Here is a 22988-nt window from a genome sequence, read left to right as displayed (position 1 = left end):
ACAATGTGAGAAGCCCATTACTGGTGTCCCCCGCCGTCATATTGATGGAATATTGCTAAAAGCGGCGTAAAACCATACTCACTCACTCACTCACTATTCTTGATAACTTCAAATGTACAAACAACTTTTGACTTCTATGATTAAATGCACATTGGAAGTTCTTCAGGTTCGAACATTATCAATGTTGTGTTGATCGTCTGAGACCATGCGCTAAATGCCCTCAAAAAGGAAAAGAAAACGTTTGATGTGTGCATCAACACGGCGGCATGACCTTCTTCATCAGATTAAATTTGCAATAAATAATTTCCTCAAAAAAGTTATTAAGCTATGAACTCCTGCCTTCAACGTCGAAAGGCATTCATCACCACACGCCCCTTACTGTAACCTGCAAGAAGACTCGTCCCCCTATCGATAAATGACATGTGCGAAAATACGACAAACCAATCAAAATATGCGTATGACTTAATTTTGATTTTACATATGTCGTGCATGTAATAATATACCCCAGATACCGTTAAATATGTTCAATCATATTGTGTACCGTAAGTCCCGGTGTGTTTTCAATAGCATCTGGAATACACATGACAAGGGGGAAATATACGTGAATTATTACGCAACGAGTTGACAATTCTTATAACCGTGCCAGAGTCTGATTAGACAAAAAATGCCACGAGAAGGGCACGAGTCGTTATTCGGCTTGTTCCGGAATAACACGAGTTGGTCACGAATGCGTCGAACCGTCGAGTGGGGTTGAATGAGATAAAATGCGGACTGATCTAGTTATGAATTAGGAAAGAAAATGGTTATATACTTTAATATCTTAAAGAAATTTACATTGAAAATATAAATTGAAATTGAAAAAAATTACAATGAGAAAAAAGCTATTGAGAATGTCGTATCAACACAGACACATTAACAAGAACAAAATATTCGTTCGAATGCAGTATTCGTTCACTAGTTCCACTTTTATATGTTTTACTATTGTTTTTGCCTCATATACGGTTTGGATCCCTGGGAATAAGCGCTTTAGACTATTCAGGGTCTCCTTTTCATTATTGTTGCACAATTTATGACTTACGGGTTTTGTTAAAAATTAAAACTGACAACATAGAAAAAAAATATGTACCAAAACTGAATGGTCATGCACAATATAATTATTGTAGACAAAATTAGAAACACATGAAATTTTTAAACAATTACCCACAAAACCCCATGTCCCCGTAGGGGGCACGGGTGGCCCAGTCGTCTAAGACATCCCCACAGATGTTAACAGAACCAGTACAAAGCATGGCCGCCGTGGAATAACATCAACGGTCACACTGCGTCAATTCATTTACTTTTTTTATTCATGCAATCATGATGATTATGGGTTTTATTCTCTACTGGGAAAACTAAGGGCGTAGTGTTCATCGAACATTACATGTGGGAGGAATTTAGAGAAATTTGTCATGAGGTTAACTTGTGCTATGTCACGTGACTTCCAGTGACTCGGAAAAAGCGTGCGGCTTTTTACTTTGAAGCGGGGTATAAGGGATTTATTTTGCCTCTGAGAAATCCAACCCGCTGTGAAATGTATTGCCCTCCAAGGCGGGTAACACAGTATTTAATGAAGATCACGTGAACCAATCGGATCTCATCATTCTGACAAGAAGGTATGGTAATAAGTTTTGTATAGCGATTATTTTTTCGAACAGAATAAAAATTCATCGGTGGATGTTCATCACAGTTATGATCAGGTCCCTTTGTGTACCACACCCAAGACACGAGGATGGATAGAAATCAAGTTGTTGAATCGTGAGGTTTTAATGGGATGTAAGACGACTGAAAGGTAGTTGGTAAGTTGAGTGCCGTATAACTGCCAGATCTTGGTGCAGCTGTTTAGAACCAAGTCACGGTATTCCACATATTGGTGTAGCACGTTAGACCCAAGTCGCGTTAAGACACATATTGGAGCAGTATGGTAGAACCAAGTCACGGTAATACAAATGTTGGTGACCCGTGAAGATTCCGGGGTAGAATAGGTCTTCAGCAAACCATACTTGCCGTTAAAGGCGACTATTCTTGTCGTAAAAGGCGACTAACGGGATCGGGTGGTCAGGCTCGCTCACTTGGTTCATACATGTCATAGATCCCAATTGCGTGGATCGATGCTTATGATGGTACAGACTCGATTATTTTACAGGCCGCCGTCATATAGCTGGAATATTGCTGAGTGCGGCCTTAAAAAACAAACAAACAAAAACAAACAAACAAATGTTGGTGAGTTTGACTTAACGTAGCTTTCAACAGTCCCAGGGTATGTCAGCTAAATGAGGTGCAGTGATGCAGGACCCATGTTTGTGGGACCCACGAGCACGGATATGTTGCTGACACACATGATCAGGACGACCCAGGATTCGAACCCACTGTGACAGGTTCATGGAATGCCTAAGGGACGAATGACTGTACATCGAATTGTGGCGCTTTAATAGCCGACTGTGATATGCACCCTGTTTAAAAGACGCTATCACAAGTGTGTTTTCCCAAACCGGAAGTGATGTTATTAAACAGGAAGTGCCTAGTTGCACGGTGCATGGACTTACTGGACTAATAGTGCTAGCCCACTGAGATACTATACCGCAGTTTAACATGAATACCCAAGCCGGCCAGTTCTTGTTGTATTCTTGAATGCCATGCGCCAGGCAGGGTACCAACCATCTGTTAATGTCTTTTGGTATTTTTCAGGGATTGGACCACTGACGTTCCGCTCTCCTGGCAGACCAGAGAGTAGAAATCCTGGTATCCTGGACGTTAAAGGACACAGACCTACAGTTTATTCGTTACGGCAGCCCTTCAGTCTATAATACCACACAGTGTATATATTTTGTGTATTAGAAAGGACAGTGTCATTGTGAGGTGGTGAGGTGAAATGGGGTTTAACGTCGCGTCCAAGATTATCGCACTTATATAGCGACGTTCATGTACGTGTGTGTGTTTGTGTGGCTGCTTGTACTAGTCCGGACTGATGCCGATTTATAGTGCTAGCTCACCAAGATACCATGCCGCAGTTTAACATGAATACCCCACTCAGACACAGTATACTGACTCCGAGCCGGCCAGTCCTTGTTTTAGTCCCTCAATGCCGAGCGCCAGACAGGGTAACAACAGGTACCATCTTTTAATGTCTTTTGGTATGACGCGGCCGGGGATCGAACCCCGGACCTTCCGCTCTCCGGGCGGACGCTCTACCACTAGACCACGGAGGCGGTCAGTGTCATTGTGAATGTGTGATGTTTAAGTCGATTCAAATGCACATATGCTCCACGAAGTACACTTTCTCAAGCTTATCTTGATGTGTCGTGTTGTTGTTTACTTAAAGTATTTCTGCAACAACGTCACTCAGTGGTCACTCTCTCACATCTCATCAAAATAAATCAACTGGTGGTGGCCATGGCACGTGGTCCTGTGCACAGGGCTCAGTTCCCAAATCAGGTGAAGTACTTGAAGTATTTCAAAATGTATACCGACAATGACTGAAAAAGACGTGCTTTTCTTATCATATTAGCTGACATCGTGATGCAGTTGTCAAATCCGCTATTTCAGTCACAGGTGGTTATTGGGATTTAAAACGTCTGATTGGCCAATCAATATCGAGTATTTCCCAAATTCATAATATAATGTCCTTTGATATTATTGCACTTTTATGAAATTTTAAACAGTCTATGAACACACAATGCCTTTTAGAAAGTGGTCAAATGTAATAAGTGTTACATCTGGGATAACATAGTACAGATTCTCGTACTTTTGGGGGTGGAATCCCGCCCCGAAAATCTGTACTATACTCAGAAAGTGTTATCACAGATATAACATTTGTTGCATTTAAACAGTCGCTCTCTCACTATTGGGAGTGATTTTGATTGATTTTGCATATTGATTGATTTATGCGACGTATGGCAATATTCTTGCAATATCACGGCTGATGAAACCGAAAACAGGCATGGTACCCATATTTGGGATCGAACCTGGATCTTTTCGGCGTTACAAGCAAACCCTTTAACCACAATGCCAACCATTTCTTCGAACTACTGATGATTTTTTACACGTTACGTAAAGCAGACATGTTAATGTTGACGCAATACAAACCATTTCTGAATTCAAAATCCACAGAGCGACTATTTGTTAAAGATAGAGTCGTACTCCTACATAAATAGATAATAAGAGTCACGTGACTAAAGGTCAGAGTATATTAGAGAAGGGTGACCTCGATTCCTTACAATCAGGAAAGGTGAGAATGGACCGCCGGATTGTCATTCTGCTGGCGGTGACGGTTGCCCTTAATGGGGCAACGTCGAAAAAACGTGAGTAAATATATATTATCTGTTGAGAGAGATACCTGGTACAAGTGCTCTGAACCATTTCTCTGGTTCTGTTGGCACCGGTAGTGTGTTAAAATTTCGGTAAAAAAAAAAAAATGGCGGCCACTAATCATATATTTGAATATAATATTTTTTGCATTGGTAAGTCAATGCTCAATCCAGTCTGTATAAATATCAAAAAGATATTAAGGGTCCAATATTGTGTTTTCAGAAATAGTATAAACTCGAGAAACGCAACAACCGAGTTGAATGGATAATTTCACAATATTGAAACGACGGAATACACAATTTCAAACAAGCATGTACGACTTTGAGTGAACATTGTTTTACGCCGTTTTGGCAATACTCCAGCCATAACAAAGCAAGAAGGGTTTTGGTATATTGAAGCGTCTGCACCTATATCCCATGTGGGGAATCGAACCCGGACCTTTGTCATGAATAACTAGCTAACGCTTCAATCCAGCCCATCCAACCAACACTTTTTAGACCCAAGGATCAATATCAGATAAGAAGCTAAGTCTATTTTAGTTAATCCTTGCTGTCTTTAATACACCTGCAAATACAAGGTAGAACAGGTGAACCATTTACACGCATGATATATAACAAAAAAAATATATAACAAACTGCCTATTTACCACTAGGTAATGTATCCAATGTTCTTATCTCCTAACACCAACACACAGAGATAACATGATGTGAAACCGACATATTTTTATCAAATAATATTTTGCGATAAAAAATGACATTACTTCTACATTAACCCATAATGAGTCATTATCTATACACGTTGTTCAGAATGTTAGAGTGTTTAAAATTTCTATTATTCCCCGCCATTTGTGCTTTAATTGTGTTAACCAAATAACAACAGTGAAAGGAGGGGATTGTACAAACGCCTATTAACAATATTGCGATTCTATCATTCATGTTAGCTAAAAACAGGAGAAAATCCTCTGAAGCTTAATGCAGGGGGAAATCATTTGAAAGCTTAACGTAGGGGGAAATCATTTGAAAGCTTTACGCAGGGGGAAATCATTTGAAAGCTTTACGCAGGGGGAAATCATTTGAAAGCTTTACGCAGGGGGAAATCATTTGAAAGCTTAACGCAGGGGAAAATCATTTGAAAGCTTAACGCAGGGGAAATCGTTTGAAAGCTTAATGCAGAAGAAAATCATCCGGTAGTTAATGCAGGAGACAATCCTCTGATCGTTCAATGCAGGAGACAATCCTCTGATAGTTTAATGCAGGATACAATCCTCTGATAGCTTAATGCAGGAGACAATCCTCTGATAGCTTAATGCAGGAGACAATCCTCAGATAGCTTAATGCAGGATACAATCCTCTGATAGTTTAATGCAGGAGACAATCTTCTGATAGCTTAATGCAGGAGACAATCCTCTGATAGCTTAATGCAGGAGACAATCCTCAGATAGCTTAATGCAGGATACAATCCTCTAATAGTTTAATGCAGGAGACAATCCTCTGATAGCTTAATGCAGGAGACAATCCTCAGATAGCTTAATGCAGGAGACAATCCTCTGATAGCTTAATGCAGGAGACAATCCTAAGATAGCTTAATGCAGGAGACAATCCTCTGATAGTTTAATGCAGGAGACAATCCCCTGATAGCTTAATGCAGGAGACAATCCTCAGATAGCTTAATGCAGGAGACAATCCTCTGATAGCTTAATGCAGGAGACAATCCTCTGATAGTTTAATGCAGGAGACAATCCTCTGGTAGCTTAATACAGGAGACAATCCTCAGATAGCTTAATGCAGGAGACAATCCTCTGATAGTTTAATGCAGGGGAAATCCTCTGATAGCTTAATGCAGGATACAATCCTCAGATAGCTTAATGCAGGAGACAATCCTCTGATAGTTAAATGCAGGAGAAAGTCCTCAGATAGTTTAATGCAGGAGAAAGTCCGCAGATAGTTTAATGCAGGAGAAAATCCTCTGATAGTTTAATGAAGGAGAAAGTCCTCAGATAGTTTAATGCAGAAGAAAATCCTCTGGTAGCTTAATGCAGGAGAAAATCCCAAGATAGCTTAATGCAGGAGAAAATCACCTGGTAGCTTAATGCAGGAGAAAATCCTCTAGTAGCTAAAAAGTTGTCTTTAGGACGAATTAAGAAGGTACACTATAACAAGGTAAATAATATGAATCAGATTTATTCAGGATAAACTATTGATGATAGAAAAACGAGTTATATTAATTGATTCAAATGTGATATTGTAAACATGTTATTAACTGCTTTTCCTATTTCAACTTTAGCAAAGAGAAGAGATGCTGCTGCTGGTGAGTGTATTTCTACCATCCCAACCTCCATACATATATATATATGACCCGTGAAGATCCGGGGTAGAATAGGTCTTCAGCAACCCATGCTTACCGTAAAAGGCGACTATGCTTGTCGTTAAAGGCGACTAACGGGATCGGGTGGTCAGGCTCGCTGACCTGGTTGATGCATATCATCAATTCCAATTGCGTGGATCGATGCTCATGATATTAATCACTTGATTGTCTGGTCCAGACTCTCAGTCAAGTGTTACCATAGAGTGTCTTTATTCTTATCACGATATGCTGCACGTGATTTCCAAACTTTACACGCCAATCCTGCACGAGACAAACGGTGCATCTCGAGTCATGGATCTAAGACGTCAGATGTGCTGCGTTCATGAGCGTCGGTTCACACAACATAACACTATGATCGTTTGTGCATCGGACCAACCTAATGTCTCTTGAATATGAGTAATTCTTCATATATTATCCAACATTTATCTTATTCGCTTTTGGTTTGCCCCACGCCCAGCACCCCCATGCCCAACACCCCACGTACCACACCCAACGCTCCACACCCAACGCCCCACACCCTACGCCCAGCACCCCAACGCCCAACACCCTAAGCCCAGCACCCCCATGCCCAACACCCCATGCCCAACAGCCAACGCCCCACGCCCAACACCCCACGCCCAACGTCCCACGCCCAGCACCCAACACCCAACACCTCACGTCCCACGCCCAATACCCCAGGCCCAAAACCAAACACCTCACGTCCCACGTCCCACGCCCTACACCCAACACCCAACACCCAACACCTCACGTCCCACGTCCCACGCCCAACACCCCACGTCCCACGTCCTACACCCCACGCCCAACACCCCACGTCCTACACCAAACACCCCACGTCCCACGTCCCACGTCCCACGTCCCACGCCAAACACCCCACGTCCCACGTCCTACACCCAACACCCCACGCCCAACGCCCAACGCCCAACGCCCAGCACCCCCACGCCCAACACCCCCATGCCCAACAGCCAACGCCCCACGCCCAACACCCCACGTCCCACGCCCAAGACCCAACACCTCACGTCCCACGCCCAACACCCCACGCCCAAGACCCAACACCTCACGTCCGACGCCCTACACCCCACGTCCAACGTCCCACGCCCAACACCCAACACCCAACACCCCACGTCCCACGTCCTACACCCAACACCCAACGCCCAACGCCCAGCACCCCCATGCCCAACACCCCACGCCCAACACCCAACACCTAACACCCAACACCCCACATCCCACGCCCCATTTCCAGGCGATTAAATGGTCGCAATATTCTGCAAGACACTGTTAAACTGACTCAGCATCCATCAACAATACCGTTCTCAATTATCAGATGAGTGTATTTATTATCTAAGCATTCTATTGTGACAAATACCCTTCGTCACCATGATGGCACAATCTCAAACTCTCTTATCACGAACCATCGCTGTTGTAGCGGATGTTTCCAGAGTAGTTATTAAAATGAGGTGAGGTGAAATTGGGTTTAACGTCGCGTCCAAGATTATTGCACTTATATAGCGACGTGCATGCACGTGTATGTGTGTGTGTGGCTGCTTGTACTAGTCCGGACTGATGCCGATTTATAGTGCTAGCTCACTGAGATACCATGCCGCAGTTTAACATGAATACCCCACTCAGACACAGTATACTGACTCCGAGCCGACCAGTCCTTGTTTTAGCCCCTTAATGCCGAGCGCCAGACAGGGTAACAACAAGTACAATCTTTTAACGTCTTTTTGTATGACGCGGCCCGGGATCGAACCCTGGACCTTCCGCTCTCCGGGCGGACGCTCTACCACAAGACCACGGAGGCGGTCTATTAAAATGAAATGGGGATATACCTGTATGTAAGGGACGGTGAGTGAGTGAGTGAGTTTGGTTTAACGCCGCTTTTAACAGTATTCCAGTTATATCACGGCGTGTCAGCCCGAAGTGATGCAGGTCAGAGACCTTTGCCACTTTGGTGAAACCCACGAGCACGGGTATGGTGCTGACAAACCTAGAAACAAAATCGGGGCGAACCGGGATTCGAACCAACAATCATAGGTTTCTGGCGTGCCTAAGGGACGCAACCCTGCACAGCGAATCGCGGCGCCATAGATGACTGGGCCACCCGTGCCCCCTGTAAGGGACAGACCATTGGATATTCTGGTGTGGATGTGGGAGGGGAGGGGGAGTTGGAGGAGAGAGGGGAAGGGGGCCTCTTGGATTTTGTATCGAGATCAGATATTTTTTTCAGCTAATTTAATTTAAAAAATGAGCCTGAATACTTTCTTAAGAATAACACATTGCAACAATGCAATTTTTGTGACAGACAATTTCTCTCTTTTTTCAATGGTCTAAAGCATAAGTTGCAATTTTTCAAGATATTTTGGGAAAAAAATGTTTTCCGATAAAACCCCAGGCAACCTAGTCATCCGTGATAACACCCCTCGCGTTGTTTCGATTTCAGATTGTGGTGGAAACAACGATGTTGTATTCGTAGTAGACTCATCCGGCAATGTCGGGAAAGACAATTTTAACAAAGAAATTGACTTTGTCAAACAAACTGTAAATCATTGGAATGTTGGTCCAACGGGAATGCAGGTTGGTCTGGTAACTTTCGGAGACACGGCCCAAAACCAGTTCTATCCCAATACTTATTCTAGCCAAGCGGACGTTCTCAACGCCCTGGGTAGCGCCAAATTCATTGGTGGTAAGGCCAACACTGCCGAGGCTATTAAAATCGCCTATGAGAACTCATTTAATCCTCTGAGAGGCGGCAGGAGTAAATCCCCGCACACCATCATTCTGGTGACAAACAGCGCCTCCAGTGCCAAGGACCTTACCCTTCTGGAAAGCAAGAACGCCAAGGACAATGGCGACGTCATATACACAGTCGGTATCGGTGGTGCAGTGGACGCTAGTGAGTTGTCGCAAGTGTCCAGCGACCCAGATTCAAGATATGTCTTCAAAGCAGACAGCTTCCAGTCTCTGAATGGCATTGCAGATTATCTCGCCCTCAAAGCATGTAATGGTAGGTGTTCTGAACTTCCATTGTCATTTGTCCAAAAATATTTATATTTTTTTCAAAAAACCAGGGAAATGCTGATGTGAAACATGATCAGCTTTGTTTTAACATTGCATAGAATGTCTTCTTCGGGAGTAAATTGGGGCTAATGATATAAATTGTCTTATCCATATCTTTAAGTCGCATTTTAAAAGGGTTGATTAATAGATTTTAACTTGTTCTACCAGTGCTACGTTTCGGTACTTGTGCTAGTACCAGCATCTGTACCAATACGTCATATATATAGAATAAGGACGTTGAAACAAATAAGTCATCTCTCTGTGTGTTCTCAAGTTTGAGTCGTTCAGTCGTCATTTATGCAAATTGGTTTAAAACCAACGTTTCCGATTTTGATCATATAAACATTTATTAATTGGTATAAACGGCCTGACAAACGAAAATACGAACCCATGTTTGATGGTGGCTTAAGAACAGGAAATGGTTATTCGATGGTTGGATATTTAGATAGGGATAACATACATGTAATTGTGTTTTGCATCTTAATTTTGCAGTGTTTTGGCAACTGTTTTCAGGCTAGTAATGTTTAGATAACGTGTGTAATTATTAGGTCAAATTTACTTTTCAATTGTATACTTTCTTTTCACCTGCAGTTTATAAACAGGCAAATGGACGTTCTATATTTATATTAGCTCGTATTGAAACAATTGCACGACGTTCACGAGGTTCTCAATGAAATAATGCTGAGTTTGAGAATTTGTAGAAAGGTTCGACGTTAAAATTTTTTTCCTGAAGACAAAGTTTTAGTGACATAAATATTTGGATGATCACCTAGAATAACAGACAGTATTAACAATCTCCTGAATAATCATCTGGTGCCTGTATACTCTCCTTCTCTTTTATAACTGATAAATATTTTATTACTGAACACTCGTTTTATTTCTGGCGTGCTCATATAGCGATATGTTTATTAAGGAAACGTTAAAGTTGTTGCTAGTGAAACATCACATTATCACATCTATGTTTCAGAGCTTCCAACTGATCCGAATTTCCTGCCTACACCAACTAGTAAGTGGATGAGTGAGTGAGTGAGTGAGTGACTGAGTGAGTGAGTAGCTTGGGTGTTTGCATGAATGAGTGAGTGCGTGATTGAATGTGTGGGGGAGTGAATTTACTACCGCTTTTACCTGTACAGTAAACTACGTTTAAAATTAACACGCTTATAACGAACTGACCGATATAACGAACTTATTTTTTTAGTCCCGGCCATGTGTTGCATATATGCTGCATATGTGCTTATAGCGAACTACGGTTATTACGAACTAGAATAAAGGGTCCCTTTGAGTTCGTTATAACCGTAGTTTACTGTACTTCAGTCATATCATGGCGTCACTTAGTAAGTAAATTAAAACGATACGAATTACTAGCTGATGTCAGTCATCGTTAGATAACGGTAAAAAGAATAATCCTTGTCGCACATTAGAATGGCCTCCCCTGACTCGATCATTAAAAGGCAGCCGTAACATAGCTGGAGCTGTTGCTGACTGTGGCAAAAGGCAACCAATAATTATTATAAAAAGTCTGCTTTGTCCCTCAAAACATGAGTTAATGAATAATATTTGATTCCCCATCCCAGGTTGTCTGAACAAGGCCGACCTGGTTTTCATGTTAGACTCCTCGTCCAGCGTGGGCTCGGCCAACTTTCAGAAGCTCGAGGGTTTCCTCAAGGACTTCGTCAAGACCGTCAACGTTGGCCCTGATGCCGTCCACGTCGGCGTAGCTCAGTTCAGCAGTTACCCATCCCTGGATGTTTCTCTCAACAAGTACACCAACAGACCAGATCTGCTCAAGGCCATTGGTAACATCAACTACCTCGGTGGAGGCACCAACACCGCCGACGCCATCAAGTTCGTGAGGGAAAATATATTCGCTACTGGTGCCAGAACCGGTGTCCCTCACATAGGTAAACAGACCTTTCCCAAACAAAGGATATTCTATGCAATTAATTCCATAACTCCCATAAGGTTCCTTCTTTTAATATTTAGAAGATATTCATCGTTCGGTCTCACCTATTCTTCTTCTCAACAAGCCGGAATGAATTTTGGCCTTACCTCCAACCCCAAAATAATCCTCGTTATACCGTTATCTTTATTTATTTGCTTTTCAATGGGTTTCTTATTGCAATCTGAAGTTCAATTATTCCGTCTAACATGTACCTCCTTATAACGACATGCTTGGCCTCCCCTCTTGTACAGGAATCCTGGTCACTGATGGTCAATCCTCCAGTACTGTACAGACGACGTCAGAGTCCAACAAAGCCCACCAGAGCGGAATTGGGGTCATCTCCGTCGGCGTCGGCCCTGCCGTTGACCGATTGGAGTTGAATGCCGTCGCCAGCGACCCCGACAGCCAGAACGTCTTCACCGTTAACAACTACGACCAGCTCAACACCATCGTCAACCAAGTCATGGGCGCTACGTGCAAAGGTGCGTCTTTCAGGATAACCTCGACTCCAGTGGGATCAGTCATTTTCTTGGGACTGCGTGTATCGTGTTTTGCTTTCAGAATCATTATATGGCCACGCTCAAGGCAATGGCGATGAATATGTTTTGAGTATCATGCATACTCGGATCCAGGGTTGCAACGGTGCGCATCTGCCACGTTTTATTAAAGCATTACATGATATTAATCATGAGGATATATAAAAATATGCTTCTAACCCAATTAGGGATACGTTTCAAACACTAACTAACCAATGTTCGGCAAACAAACTTTTCTTCTCGAATTATGTGCTAGCCTTTTTAAATTTTAGTATACCCAACCATTTACTAAAAATCGGTATCCGCTCTTGTATTGCCGCATTGTAAACCGTTTTGGTTCTAAGTTTCCGATTTAATTGTGATACAAATGCATGACATTGTTAATCCATAAGCCATAGGTATAATGTCTTACCTGCCTACCAAGTGGTTTGGAAGATCCGGGGTAGAATAAGTCTTCAGCAAAAGGCAACTATGCTTTTCGTAAGAGACGACTAACGGGACTTGGTTGATGCATGTCATCGTATCCCAATTGCGTGGATCGATGCTCATGATGTCAATTACTGGATTGTCTGGTCCAGACTCGATTATTTACAGACCGCCGTCATATAGCTTGAATATTGCTGAGTGCGGCGTTAAACAACAAACAAACCAAGCGGTTTCATCGTTACCTGTTACGTACCTACCATACTGTAACTGCTCGCGTTTGATTTCAAATCCTTGGTCGACCCTGGCGTTGACCAAGGTATAACCCAAGTTAAATTTGGCACATGTTACCCGTTTTACGTCATACTTCGATTGACCAAAGTTGTCAAGCTCCTCCTTCCAAGCGTATGACACCTTCGTTACCGTCCCAGAATCATATCTGCTACCAATGTGCAAAATATTCCCTCCAACGCCCAATCGCATTAAAATCTGGAAGTGCCTATTTAGTGAAAAATTCGCTGTGATTATTCAGTCAGATAGTCTTTAGAGGTTGACGATTAACTGAGAGTACCTTTTGTGTCTTCATCGATACAAAGTTTCAAATTACATTACATGGCATTGTGAAGAGTAACTGGGGCTTTGAGTTAACTGAATGTCTCTTCCATGTATTATACAACTCCAGTGACAAAATCAGAAATCTCATACCGCGTAATATGTATGTATTCCAGTTCAACCAGGGTCATCGAGTAGCGCTTCCCTGGGGCCAGACACGTGCACGGACCTGAAGAGCAACTGTCCCCAGTATGGCCGGGATGTTTGCATACAGTATAAAGACTGGTCCAAAACCAACTGCAAGAAGTTCTGCGGATACTGTCCATGTACGTAGGCTAATGATTTACAATGAATGGTCGGGAGATGTGATATCTGGCCATAACGGATCTCATTTATGCCATGAATACATTCCACAGATCAGGACAGATCGGTCTTTAAAATATTATGTAAAAGATAATACAGTAGGTGTTCTCCACCGGTATATAAACTGATACAGTTAGCATTTTACGAACCGTTAGAATACAGTAAACTACGGTTACAAAGAACACGCTTATAACGAACTGACGGATACATCGAACTTACTTCTTTGCCCCGACTATTAACTGTAGTTATGCTGTGTATATGCATATAACGAACCACGGCTACAACGAACTAAAATTAGTGGACCCTTTGAGTTCGTTATAACCGTAGTTGACTGTACTACTGTCCACCCGAGAGGGGCGGTCGGGTAGCCTAGTGGTTAAAGCGTTTGCTCGTCACGCCGAAGACCCGGGTTCGATTCCCGACATGGGTACAATGTGTGAAGCCCATTTCTGGTGTCCCCCGCCGTGATATTGCTGGAATATTGCTAAAAGCGGCGTAAAACCATGTTCATTCACTCACTCACTCCACCCGAGACCATCTATAAAACTCAATTCTCTTCACTCCTGTTGATACCAAATGGCTGATAAATGCACTTTTGACCAGAACATTACTTATCAACCTGCAAGTTTCATAATTTGTGAAGCTTCTAACATTAAAAGATGATACAACACAACATAAAGTCGTTTTGTAAATATACCATGTCTTTATATTACGACCTGATACACTGAAATCTATGTGAGGTAAGGTGAAATGGTGTTTAAGGTCGCGTCCAAAATTATCATAGCGCTTATATAGCGACGTGTGTGTGTGTGAGTGTTAGTGTGTGTGCGTGCGTGCGTGTGCGTGTGCGTGCGCGTGCGTGCGTGTGCGTGCGTGCGCGTGCGTGTGCGCGTGCGTGCGTGCGCACGCGCTTCTACTAGTCCGGTCAAATGCTGGTTTGACATGGATACCCCATTCAGACAAAGTACGCTGGCTCCGAGCCGACTAGTCCTTGTTTTATCCCCTTAATGCCAAGCGCCAGACAGGGTAACAACAAGTACCATCTTTTAACGTTTATGGTACAATGAACATGTATGGCATTCCCATGTGTGTGGCTGCTTGTACTAGTCCCGACTAACCGATTTTATAGTGCTAGCCCACTGAGATACCATGCGCAGTTTAACATGAATACCCCACTCAGACACAGTATACCGACTCCAAGCCGACCAGTCCTTGTTTCTGCCTCTTAATGTCGAGCTCCAGACAGGGCAACAACAAGTACCATCTTTTAAACATCTTTTGGTATGACGCGGCCCACAACCGCTCTTCGGACTGACGCTCCATCCACTAGACAACTGAAATCTATATAATCCCTAAGACACAATAGTATGTACAATGAATAAAATTTCAATATTTTATTTGGCTTGATGACAGTTTCTGGGGTTTTAGCCCTGCCCCGAACTGAAACACATGTAACAGGAGTGAGTGAGTGAGTGAGTTGGGTTTAACGCCGCTTTTAACAGTGTTCCAGTTATATCACGGCGTGTCAGCTTAATGTAAGCCCAAAGTGATGCAGGTCTTCGACGTTTACCACTTCGGTGAAACCTACGAGCACGGGTATGGTGCTGACAAACCTAGAAACATAATCGGGGTGAACCGGGATTCGAACCCACAATCGTAGGTTTCTCGCGTGCCCAAGGGACGCAACTCTGCACAGCGAATCGCGGCGCCTTAGACGACTGGGCCACCCGTGCCCCCCACATGTAACAGGAGGCAAATGACTTAGTTCGAAATGTACCTCTGTTCGCCCACCAGTGAAAGGGTACCCGGTAGGATGATATTACAGTGTGAATGTTAACCTTCTGTCGCCTCAAACGCAGCTTGGGTTGTATACTCCCTAGGGAGCAGGGAATAAAATTCGAGTGCACACTGAACCATGGCTTACGGGTTAAAATTGCTTTGAGCATGACATTCGCTTGCGTATTATTATCATTATTAAGAAAGCCCCTTCGTTTCTTGTCACAGCGTCCCTCACGACGACTCCCGCCCCTTGCAAGGACGCCCTGGCCAACTGTCCCAGCTACGGACCCAACGTGTGCACCAACTACCGGCCTTGGGCGGAAACCAACTGCCGACTCTACTGTGGCATGTGTGGTAAGTGATCACAACCGGAAACGTTAATCACCATACATGTTACAGGTGCCGTTCCCTGCAAAATAGTACGGGCAGTTCATGTACACATGGAGTTCCTCCAATTTGCCAGGAAAGCGGGGTGTAACTGCATCTAGCTCTAGTTACTTAACTGAATATTTTGTCTTTGAGTTTGAAGCATGACACCATCCTCCTGACAGGGTCTACGGTAAAGATTTGTTTGTTTGTTGTTTAACGCCGCACGCAGCAATATTCCAGCTGAATGACGGCGGTCATTAAATAATCGAGTCTGGACCCGACAATCCAGTGATTGACATCATGAGCATTGATCCACGCAATTGGGATAAAATGACATGCATCAACCAAGTCAGCGAGCCTGACCACCCTATCCCGTTTGTCGATTCTTACGACAAGCATAGTCACCTTTTACGGCAAGCATGTGTTGCTGAAGATCTATTCTAACCCGGATATCTACGGTAAAGACAACGTTTCGGGCCTTACGACAAGTTTAGGCCCAGGCACAACTAGGTGAAATGGGACACGGTTTTCGACATTACAACCATGTAGTGTTAGGAAGCAATCAACTATACGGAGAGGCAAAGGAAACATTCAGGGAAACCCAGTTTAATCAGGTCATTCCGTTCCCAATTAGTCGTCTAGCTAACAAATTTCCAGATTAAAGGACCAATGTTAAGCGATATCTCCTTTCTCACGTAACAATATTCGTAACAATAATCATCATAAAGGCGGGCGGCAGGATTAACGAGGTCCGAACTAACACTTTCTTTGTTTTGTACCGATTATCGTACTTTGGGGGGTTTAGTCACGTCCGGGATTCGAACCCACACTGCCAGAGTGAAGCATCTAATCGCCAGCAGTCAGCGATCTAACCCGCTCTGCCACAGAGGTTCCCATGGACGAAAGCTATGAACACACAATGCCATGTTATATTTGGGATAACACTTTCTTTGTAAAGTACAGATTCTCGTCCTTTTTGGGTTGAGTCCTGTCCAGGATTCGTACGAGAATCTGTACTTTACAAAGTTTATTCTCCCTGCATTGTTTTGTTGTACGAAAAAAAAACTCCTACTTGTCATTTATGTCTTAAGTTTACACAATCTACTTCAGTGAATATAGGTAATATCCCACCTATATCACCACGGCTGATCTACTATTATAATACCATGTGTTTGGTTGATCAATACCGCCGGTTATATATTATATTAATACTTTGACATATTTGATGTTTTCAGTCAGTGGTGCCTCTACAATGGGATTTTGTAAGTATAGTTAAAATGTTTTACTGGTTATATGTATCGCAGATGCACAACATCAGCTCAATTAAACGCCCGTTTTTGCCGAGTTAAGTTCGAACTTAACAGTAAAGTTCAGAAAGAGTGACTGAGGTTGGTGGAACGCCACTTTGAAAGTATTCCATTACACAGCCTGTCAACTTGATGTGGAGGGAAGCATAAAGTGATGTAGGTCTTTTGCTATGGTGAAACCCACGTGCACGGGATGGTGCTGACAAACCTGGAAGCATCATTCAGGACAGACTAAATTTTGAACCCACAAAAAATAGGTTTTTGGTACGCCTCAGTGTCGCTACACTTCAAAGCGAAATGGGGGCGGTCGGGTAGCCTAGTGGTTAAAGGGTTCGCTCGTCACGCCGAAGACCCGGGTTCGATTCCCGACATGGGTACAATGTGTGAAGCCCATTTCTGGTGTCCCCCGCCGTGATATTGCTGGAGTATTGCTAAAAGCGGCGTAAAACCATACTCACTCACTCAAAGCGAAATGACTTCCTCATAAGTTATATACATTATACAATAAACTACGTTTATAACGAACACGCTTATAACGAACTGGCTGATATAACGAATGGGTTTTTTGGGCCAGGCCATTTGCTGTATATATGTTATATATATGCTTATAATTAACTACGGTTATAACGAACTAAAATTAGTGTCACCTTGAGTTCGTTATAACCGTAGTTTACTGTACGGCTGGAATTTTTAAAACTATTGTTTAATTGATAAAACACGAATCTCCAAGCCGTGAATCCTATGCGATTTACTTTTGTGAGAACATTATTAGGTAAGGATAAGAATTTATGGATGAACAACTTCTTTATTACAATTAAGAGCGACATTTCGGTGTAGGTTCTAACACCGTTATCAAGCAAACCTACAAACCTACACCGAAACGTCGCTCTTAATTGTAATAAAGAAGTTGTTCATCCATGAATTCTTATCCTTACTTAGTACTCCAAGCTCTAAATGCCTATCAAAGAAGAACATTATTAAACGCCATTGTTTCAGTTACATTGCACAGGTCTTAGAATATTTTTCACTTCGGTTTAAACTCAAGACTATGTGAAAGGTGCTGACAAACTAAGAATCATGATCATGGTGAATATATGATTCGAACCCAAGATCATCTGATCCTGGCACGCCTAAGGGACGCAACTCTTCAAAGCAAATGCCTCAGACGTACCTACTGAAACAGAAACAATACACCTACACCAATAATAACACCCAAAAAGCTGATTTTTTAATTTCTCTATTTTCTACAAACTGTGATAATTTAGCCACCTGAGGCAAAACTATATGTGAAGTGTTTATTTGTGGTGAATACCATCCTCTCATTCCTAGACGGCAAGTGCTACTACAAAGGGAATGCGTACGCACATGGCGAGAAATGGGCAGATGGATGCGCCTACGAGTGCACTTGCACTGATGGAAATGCTGGAAAATATCAGTGTTATAACAAGTAAGTAATGAAACCAACAATTCTTAAGATCTTTTGACAGGCTATATATACTTCTAAGGTTTATTTGTTTATTTTACAATGAAGCGTCACACGTGATGGTAAATCCGCCCCGCATTGAAACCAACTAACTCATTAAGTCTTTTTGGACCGCCTCCGTGGTCTAGTGGATAGAGTGTCTGCCTGGAGAGCGAAAGATCGATTCGATCTCCCGGGAACGCCATACATGTACCATAAACGTCAAAAGATGGTACTTGTTTTTACCCTGACTGGCGCGTGGAATTACGGGGCTAAAACAGGGACTGGTCGGCTCGGAGAGAGCGTACTGTGTCTGAGTGGGGTATCCATGTCAAACCAGCATTTGTCCGGACTAGTACAAGCAGTCACAATCACAGACACACACGCACGCACGCATGCACATACATACACACACTAACACAGACACACACAGACAGACTAACGCGCCTGCTCGTAGTCTGTCACACAGATCCTGAAACAAATGCTTCCAATAGAGCCCATGCAAGTCTATAATAGTTGACAATTTAGATAACCCCAGTGTCAATGAATAAAGTCTCTTGTCTCCTTTTTATTATAATTTTAAAACTATAATTTAACAACTGTTTTTTCTGTAACCAAAGTTCATTTCAGAGACAAGATTTTCGTCTAGCCTGCACGTCCTTATGTAAGGGCAAAACACTTTGACGCGATGTTAAATCTCGTTCAACCTCGCCCTTTCTCTCTTCCCCCAGATGCCCCGTGTACTACAACCTACCCACTGGCTGTACACTGGTGAAGAAGTCAGGAGAATGTTGTCTGCAGCCCGTCTGCAACTTTAACCCAGCCATCAACTCGTTCTCAGGATCTGGCTCAGGCACCAAGAATGGAATAAGTGAGTGAGTGAGAGGGTTGGGTTTAACGCCGCTTTTAACAGAATTCCAGTTATATCGCGGCGTGTCAGCATAATGTGGGAGGAAAGTCCGAAGTGATGCAGGTCTTAGACGTTTACCACTTCGGTGAAACCCACGAGCACGGGTATGGTGCTGACAAACCTAGAAACATAATCGGGGCGAACCAGAAATCGAACCCACAATCATAGGTTTTTGGCGTGCCCAAGGGACGTAACTCTGCACAGCGAATCGCAGCGCTTTAGACGACTGGGCCCCCAATGGAATAAGTAAGGCGATTTATGTATGGTGGAGAAAAACAAACAAACAATGTCTGTTGTGGATGATAGAGTTTATCGAAGACCCTGTTTCGTTATTGAAGGAAGGTAACCAAAAAAAGTCAAGCTGTCTTCGTTGGTACTATAGCTTCTTAAATCCATTTTAGGACATTGGTAAGGTTCATTTGCGGTACAAAGATAACATATAATAACTTTGAAAAACGTAATCAATATACATCGTTTGAACCTCTCCATTTTGTATGAGATGCCGTTTTTGGAAATTGGTAGTTTTGGCCAATCCCAGTCTCTAGTCACACGGACTTACAATATGTTTCTAGGCGTGTGCGTCTTCAAAACCAAGTCCTACTACCAGGGACAACAGTGGGAGGACGGATGCACCTCCACCTGCACCTGCACTGACGCCATCACCGGCGCCTACACCTGCTCGGATCTGTGAGTACTCTGCCACTCCAGACTCCAGATACTCCTTTAACCCCATTAACGGGATCGCGTGGTCAGGCTCGCTGACGTGGTTGATGCATGTCATAGGTCCCAATTGCGTGGATTGATGCTCATGATATCAATCACTGGATTGTCTGGTCCAGACTCGATTATTTACAGACCGCCGTCATATAGCTGGAATATTGCTGAGTGCGGCGTTCAACCACAAACCAACCAACCTTTATCAAAGGGCATTGCCAACTTGTATTGCAACGCGCTGGGCGAGGAATTTTTCTCGCTTATCAGGCTCCAGTCCAGTCTGCATAACAAAAAGCTTCCGTCAATATCGGAAGCCTTGAGGACATAAGGGTTTTGCTTGGCCATACCATCAGATTTGTTTGGGGGTATTCATAAATTGACCACCTTAATTATATGTAAAAGGTAGGCTTAGTGTAGGCTGTGTGTAACAAAACACTAGACACTGCATTCGTTTTACTAAATAAGTTTTGTTTTGGTTTGTTGTTTTACGCCGCACTCAGCAATACTAAATAAGTGGGGCGGTGGGGTAGCCTTGTGGTAAAAGCGTTTCTCGTCACGCCGAAGTTCTGGGTTCGATTCCCCACATAGGTGCAATGTGGAAAGTCCATTCTTGTGTCCCCCGCCTTAATATTGCTGGAATATTGCTAAAAGGAGGCGTACAAAACATACTCACTCACTATATATATTGCTCCTTTGGCGAGATTATTTCAATCGAGATGATGTACTGCGGACATGCGCAGAAAGGTATTTCATTGTGACGTATTTAGGCCACGTGTTATTTTAAGTCTTCCAGCCTATAAATGTGACTCAATGACGTTCTTTAATGCCTCAGATGCGGAACGTACAAAAATCTGCCCAGCATCTGTCAGTTGCAGCAGACCCCGGGGAAGTGTTGCCAGACTCCGGTCTGTGAGTTCAGTCAACAGCAAGGCAGTTTCACGGGGTACGGCTCGGTCAGCGGTCACGGTACTGGTGAGTTGATAGTCAGATTAATATTGCGCGGGTTGGATTTATAAACTGCTAAAATCGATTAGATATGCATCGAATGCTCGTTTCAGTCGCACAGTTTGCAACCGTGGATCTAAATCATCCGTGTGGTTGAAGTAAATATTGGCGTACATCTTGGTTAACTTTTGATCAACTGTTTTGGCTTTTTATGTCAAAATACTTTCTTGCATCTATTGCTAAGCACTTCTATCTCTAGCACATGTAGATCTGGGACGGTCGGGTAGCTTAGTGGTTAAAGCGTTCGTTCGTCACGCCGAACACCCGGGTTCGATTCCCGACATGGGTACAATGTGTGTCCATTTCTGGTGTCTCCCGCCGTGATATTGCTGGAATATTGCTAAAAGCGGCGTAAAACCATACTCACACACTCACATGTAGATCTCTTTCTACGGTAACTTAGGGACCGATCTTTTGATGTCCTGCTTGTGGCCTGGGATTTGGAACGGAGGTTGAATTATTTTCCGCTGAAGCTGTAAAACAAGATAATTTTTTTAAATTAAAAAATCTAAGCCTAAATTTTTTTTTCGCGAAAAAACATCTTAGAGCAATGTAGTTTTTGTGGCTGACAATATTTTTTTAATAATCTGAAGCATGATTAATTTTTTAAAACATTTCCTGGAACAATCTATTTTTTCGATGAAATCACCCATCCCACAGCCCTGAGTATCAAACGGTCGGTCCCTTAAAAGGTGAAATTAATCGATATTAATGAATCTAGTTCTGTCTATTGAGTCTTTACCAAAGGCTAGTAAAACATTTGTCGAAACGTCTTGTGTACGGACAAGTAAGCATTACAACAGTCCACGTGTTGTCCACCCCTGTCAAGGAATGACCGCCACTGCAGCACCCCCCTGCACGGACACTCTGGACAACTGCGCCTCGTATGGACGTTCTGTGTGCAAGTCTTTCATCGGCTGGTCTCAGAGCAACTGCAGAAAGTACTGCAACCTCTGCAGTGAGTACATTCACAACGTCAACACCAGAACATGATTATCTCGGTTATCAAGAGAATCCATTAGGTGTAAAAGGCAAAATGGTGATGAAAAGTATATGAATGGATCACTGAATATCAGTAACGACACCAAGTGTTGGCGAAAAGGGTAAGCATAATAAGGCCCAGTTCGATTTTCATTTATATTTTATTATATTCTATTGTAAAATATTGTGCACGAAATATTCACGATTTGAATGTCGCAAAGTTCCGTTGGCTGACCTCGCAGTGCGCGATGTGTCTGCGAATTAATTGTATTTTTCTCTCGTAGGCGATAAAACATTTCGAAATTATGATTCCGAGCTACATGTATCTCCCTTCATGACTGAATTGTCCTGAGCCTATCACGTCTCTTGTCATTTTGAACCTCTGTGTTTGATCTGGACCTTGCAAGAGCATCAGCGACGAGCGAGTAATTGCGTGTACATACTTCTTATGCTATTTTCAGATGATGGTCAAGTTATCGCCGGCGCTAATGGTGAGTATCAATGGTGAATTGGGGCTGTATCTGATTTGTTTGTTTGTTTGTTGTTTAACACCGCACTCAGCAATATTCAAGCTATATGACGGCGGTCTGTTAATAATCGAGTCTGGACCCGACAATCCAGTAATTGACATCATGATCATCGATCCACGCAACTGTTGATGCGATGACATGCATCAACCAAGTCAGCGAGCCTGACAACCCGATCCCGTTAGTCGCCTCTTATGACAAGCATAGTCGCCTCTTACGACAAGCATAGTCGCCTTTTACGGCAAGCATGGGTTGCTGAAGACCTATTCTACCCCGGATCTTCACGCGTCTCACAAACTAGAGGATAGTAGTCAATTCGATGGGTGTTTTCACTCTTTAATGCCATCTTTTAA

The 22988-nt window shown here is 43.0% G+C and overlaps 1 protein-coding gene across 1 annotated transcript in view; it reads left to right on the top strand.

The window, feature by feature from the left end:
• Positions 1-4240: 4240 nt before the first annotated feature.
• The window catches only part of LOC124137553, a 105443-nt gene continuing 86695 nt past the window's right edge, over positions 4241-22988 (top strand). The window contains exons 1-15 of the mRNA XM_048398946.1: positions 4241-4337; positions 6628-6651; positions 9149-9712; positions 10733-10771; positions 11340-11666; positions 11959-12189; positions 13395-13544; positions 15586-15714; positions 16965-16991; positions 18366-18483; positions 19230-19369; positions 19981-20095; positions 20955-21094; positions 21957-22085; positions 22570-22599. Of these exons, the coding sequence (XP_048254903.1) occupies positions 4271-4337; positions 6628-6651; positions 9149-9712; positions 10733-10771; positions 11340-11666; positions 11959-12189; positions 13395-13544; positions 15586-15714; positions 16965-16991; positions 18366-18483; positions 19230-19369; positions 19981-20095; positions 20955-21094; positions 21957-22085; positions 22570-22599 (2230 nt within the window). The 5' untranslated portion in view covers positions 4241-4270. The remainder of the gene's footprint in view (positions 4338-6627; positions 6652-9148; positions 9713-10732; positions 10772-11339; positions 11667-11958; positions 12190-13394; positions 13545-15585; positions 15715-16964; positions 16992-18365; positions 18484-19229; positions 19370-19980; positions 20096-20954; positions 21095-21956; positions 22086-22569; positions 22600-22988) is intronic.

This window comes from Haliotis rufescens, unplaced genomic scaffold, assembly GCF_023055435.1.
Source record: "Haliotis rufescens isolate VD_foot unplaced genomic scaffold, xgHalRufe1.0.p SCAF_19, whole genome shotgun sequence".
Taxonomy (NCBI): domain Eukaryota; kingdom Metazoa; phylum Mollusca; class Gastropoda; order Lepetellida; family Haliotidae; genus Haliotis; species Haliotis rufescens.
Note: the sequence above shows the minus strand (reverse complement) of the source record. Positions and strands in the feature narration are given on the sequence as shown.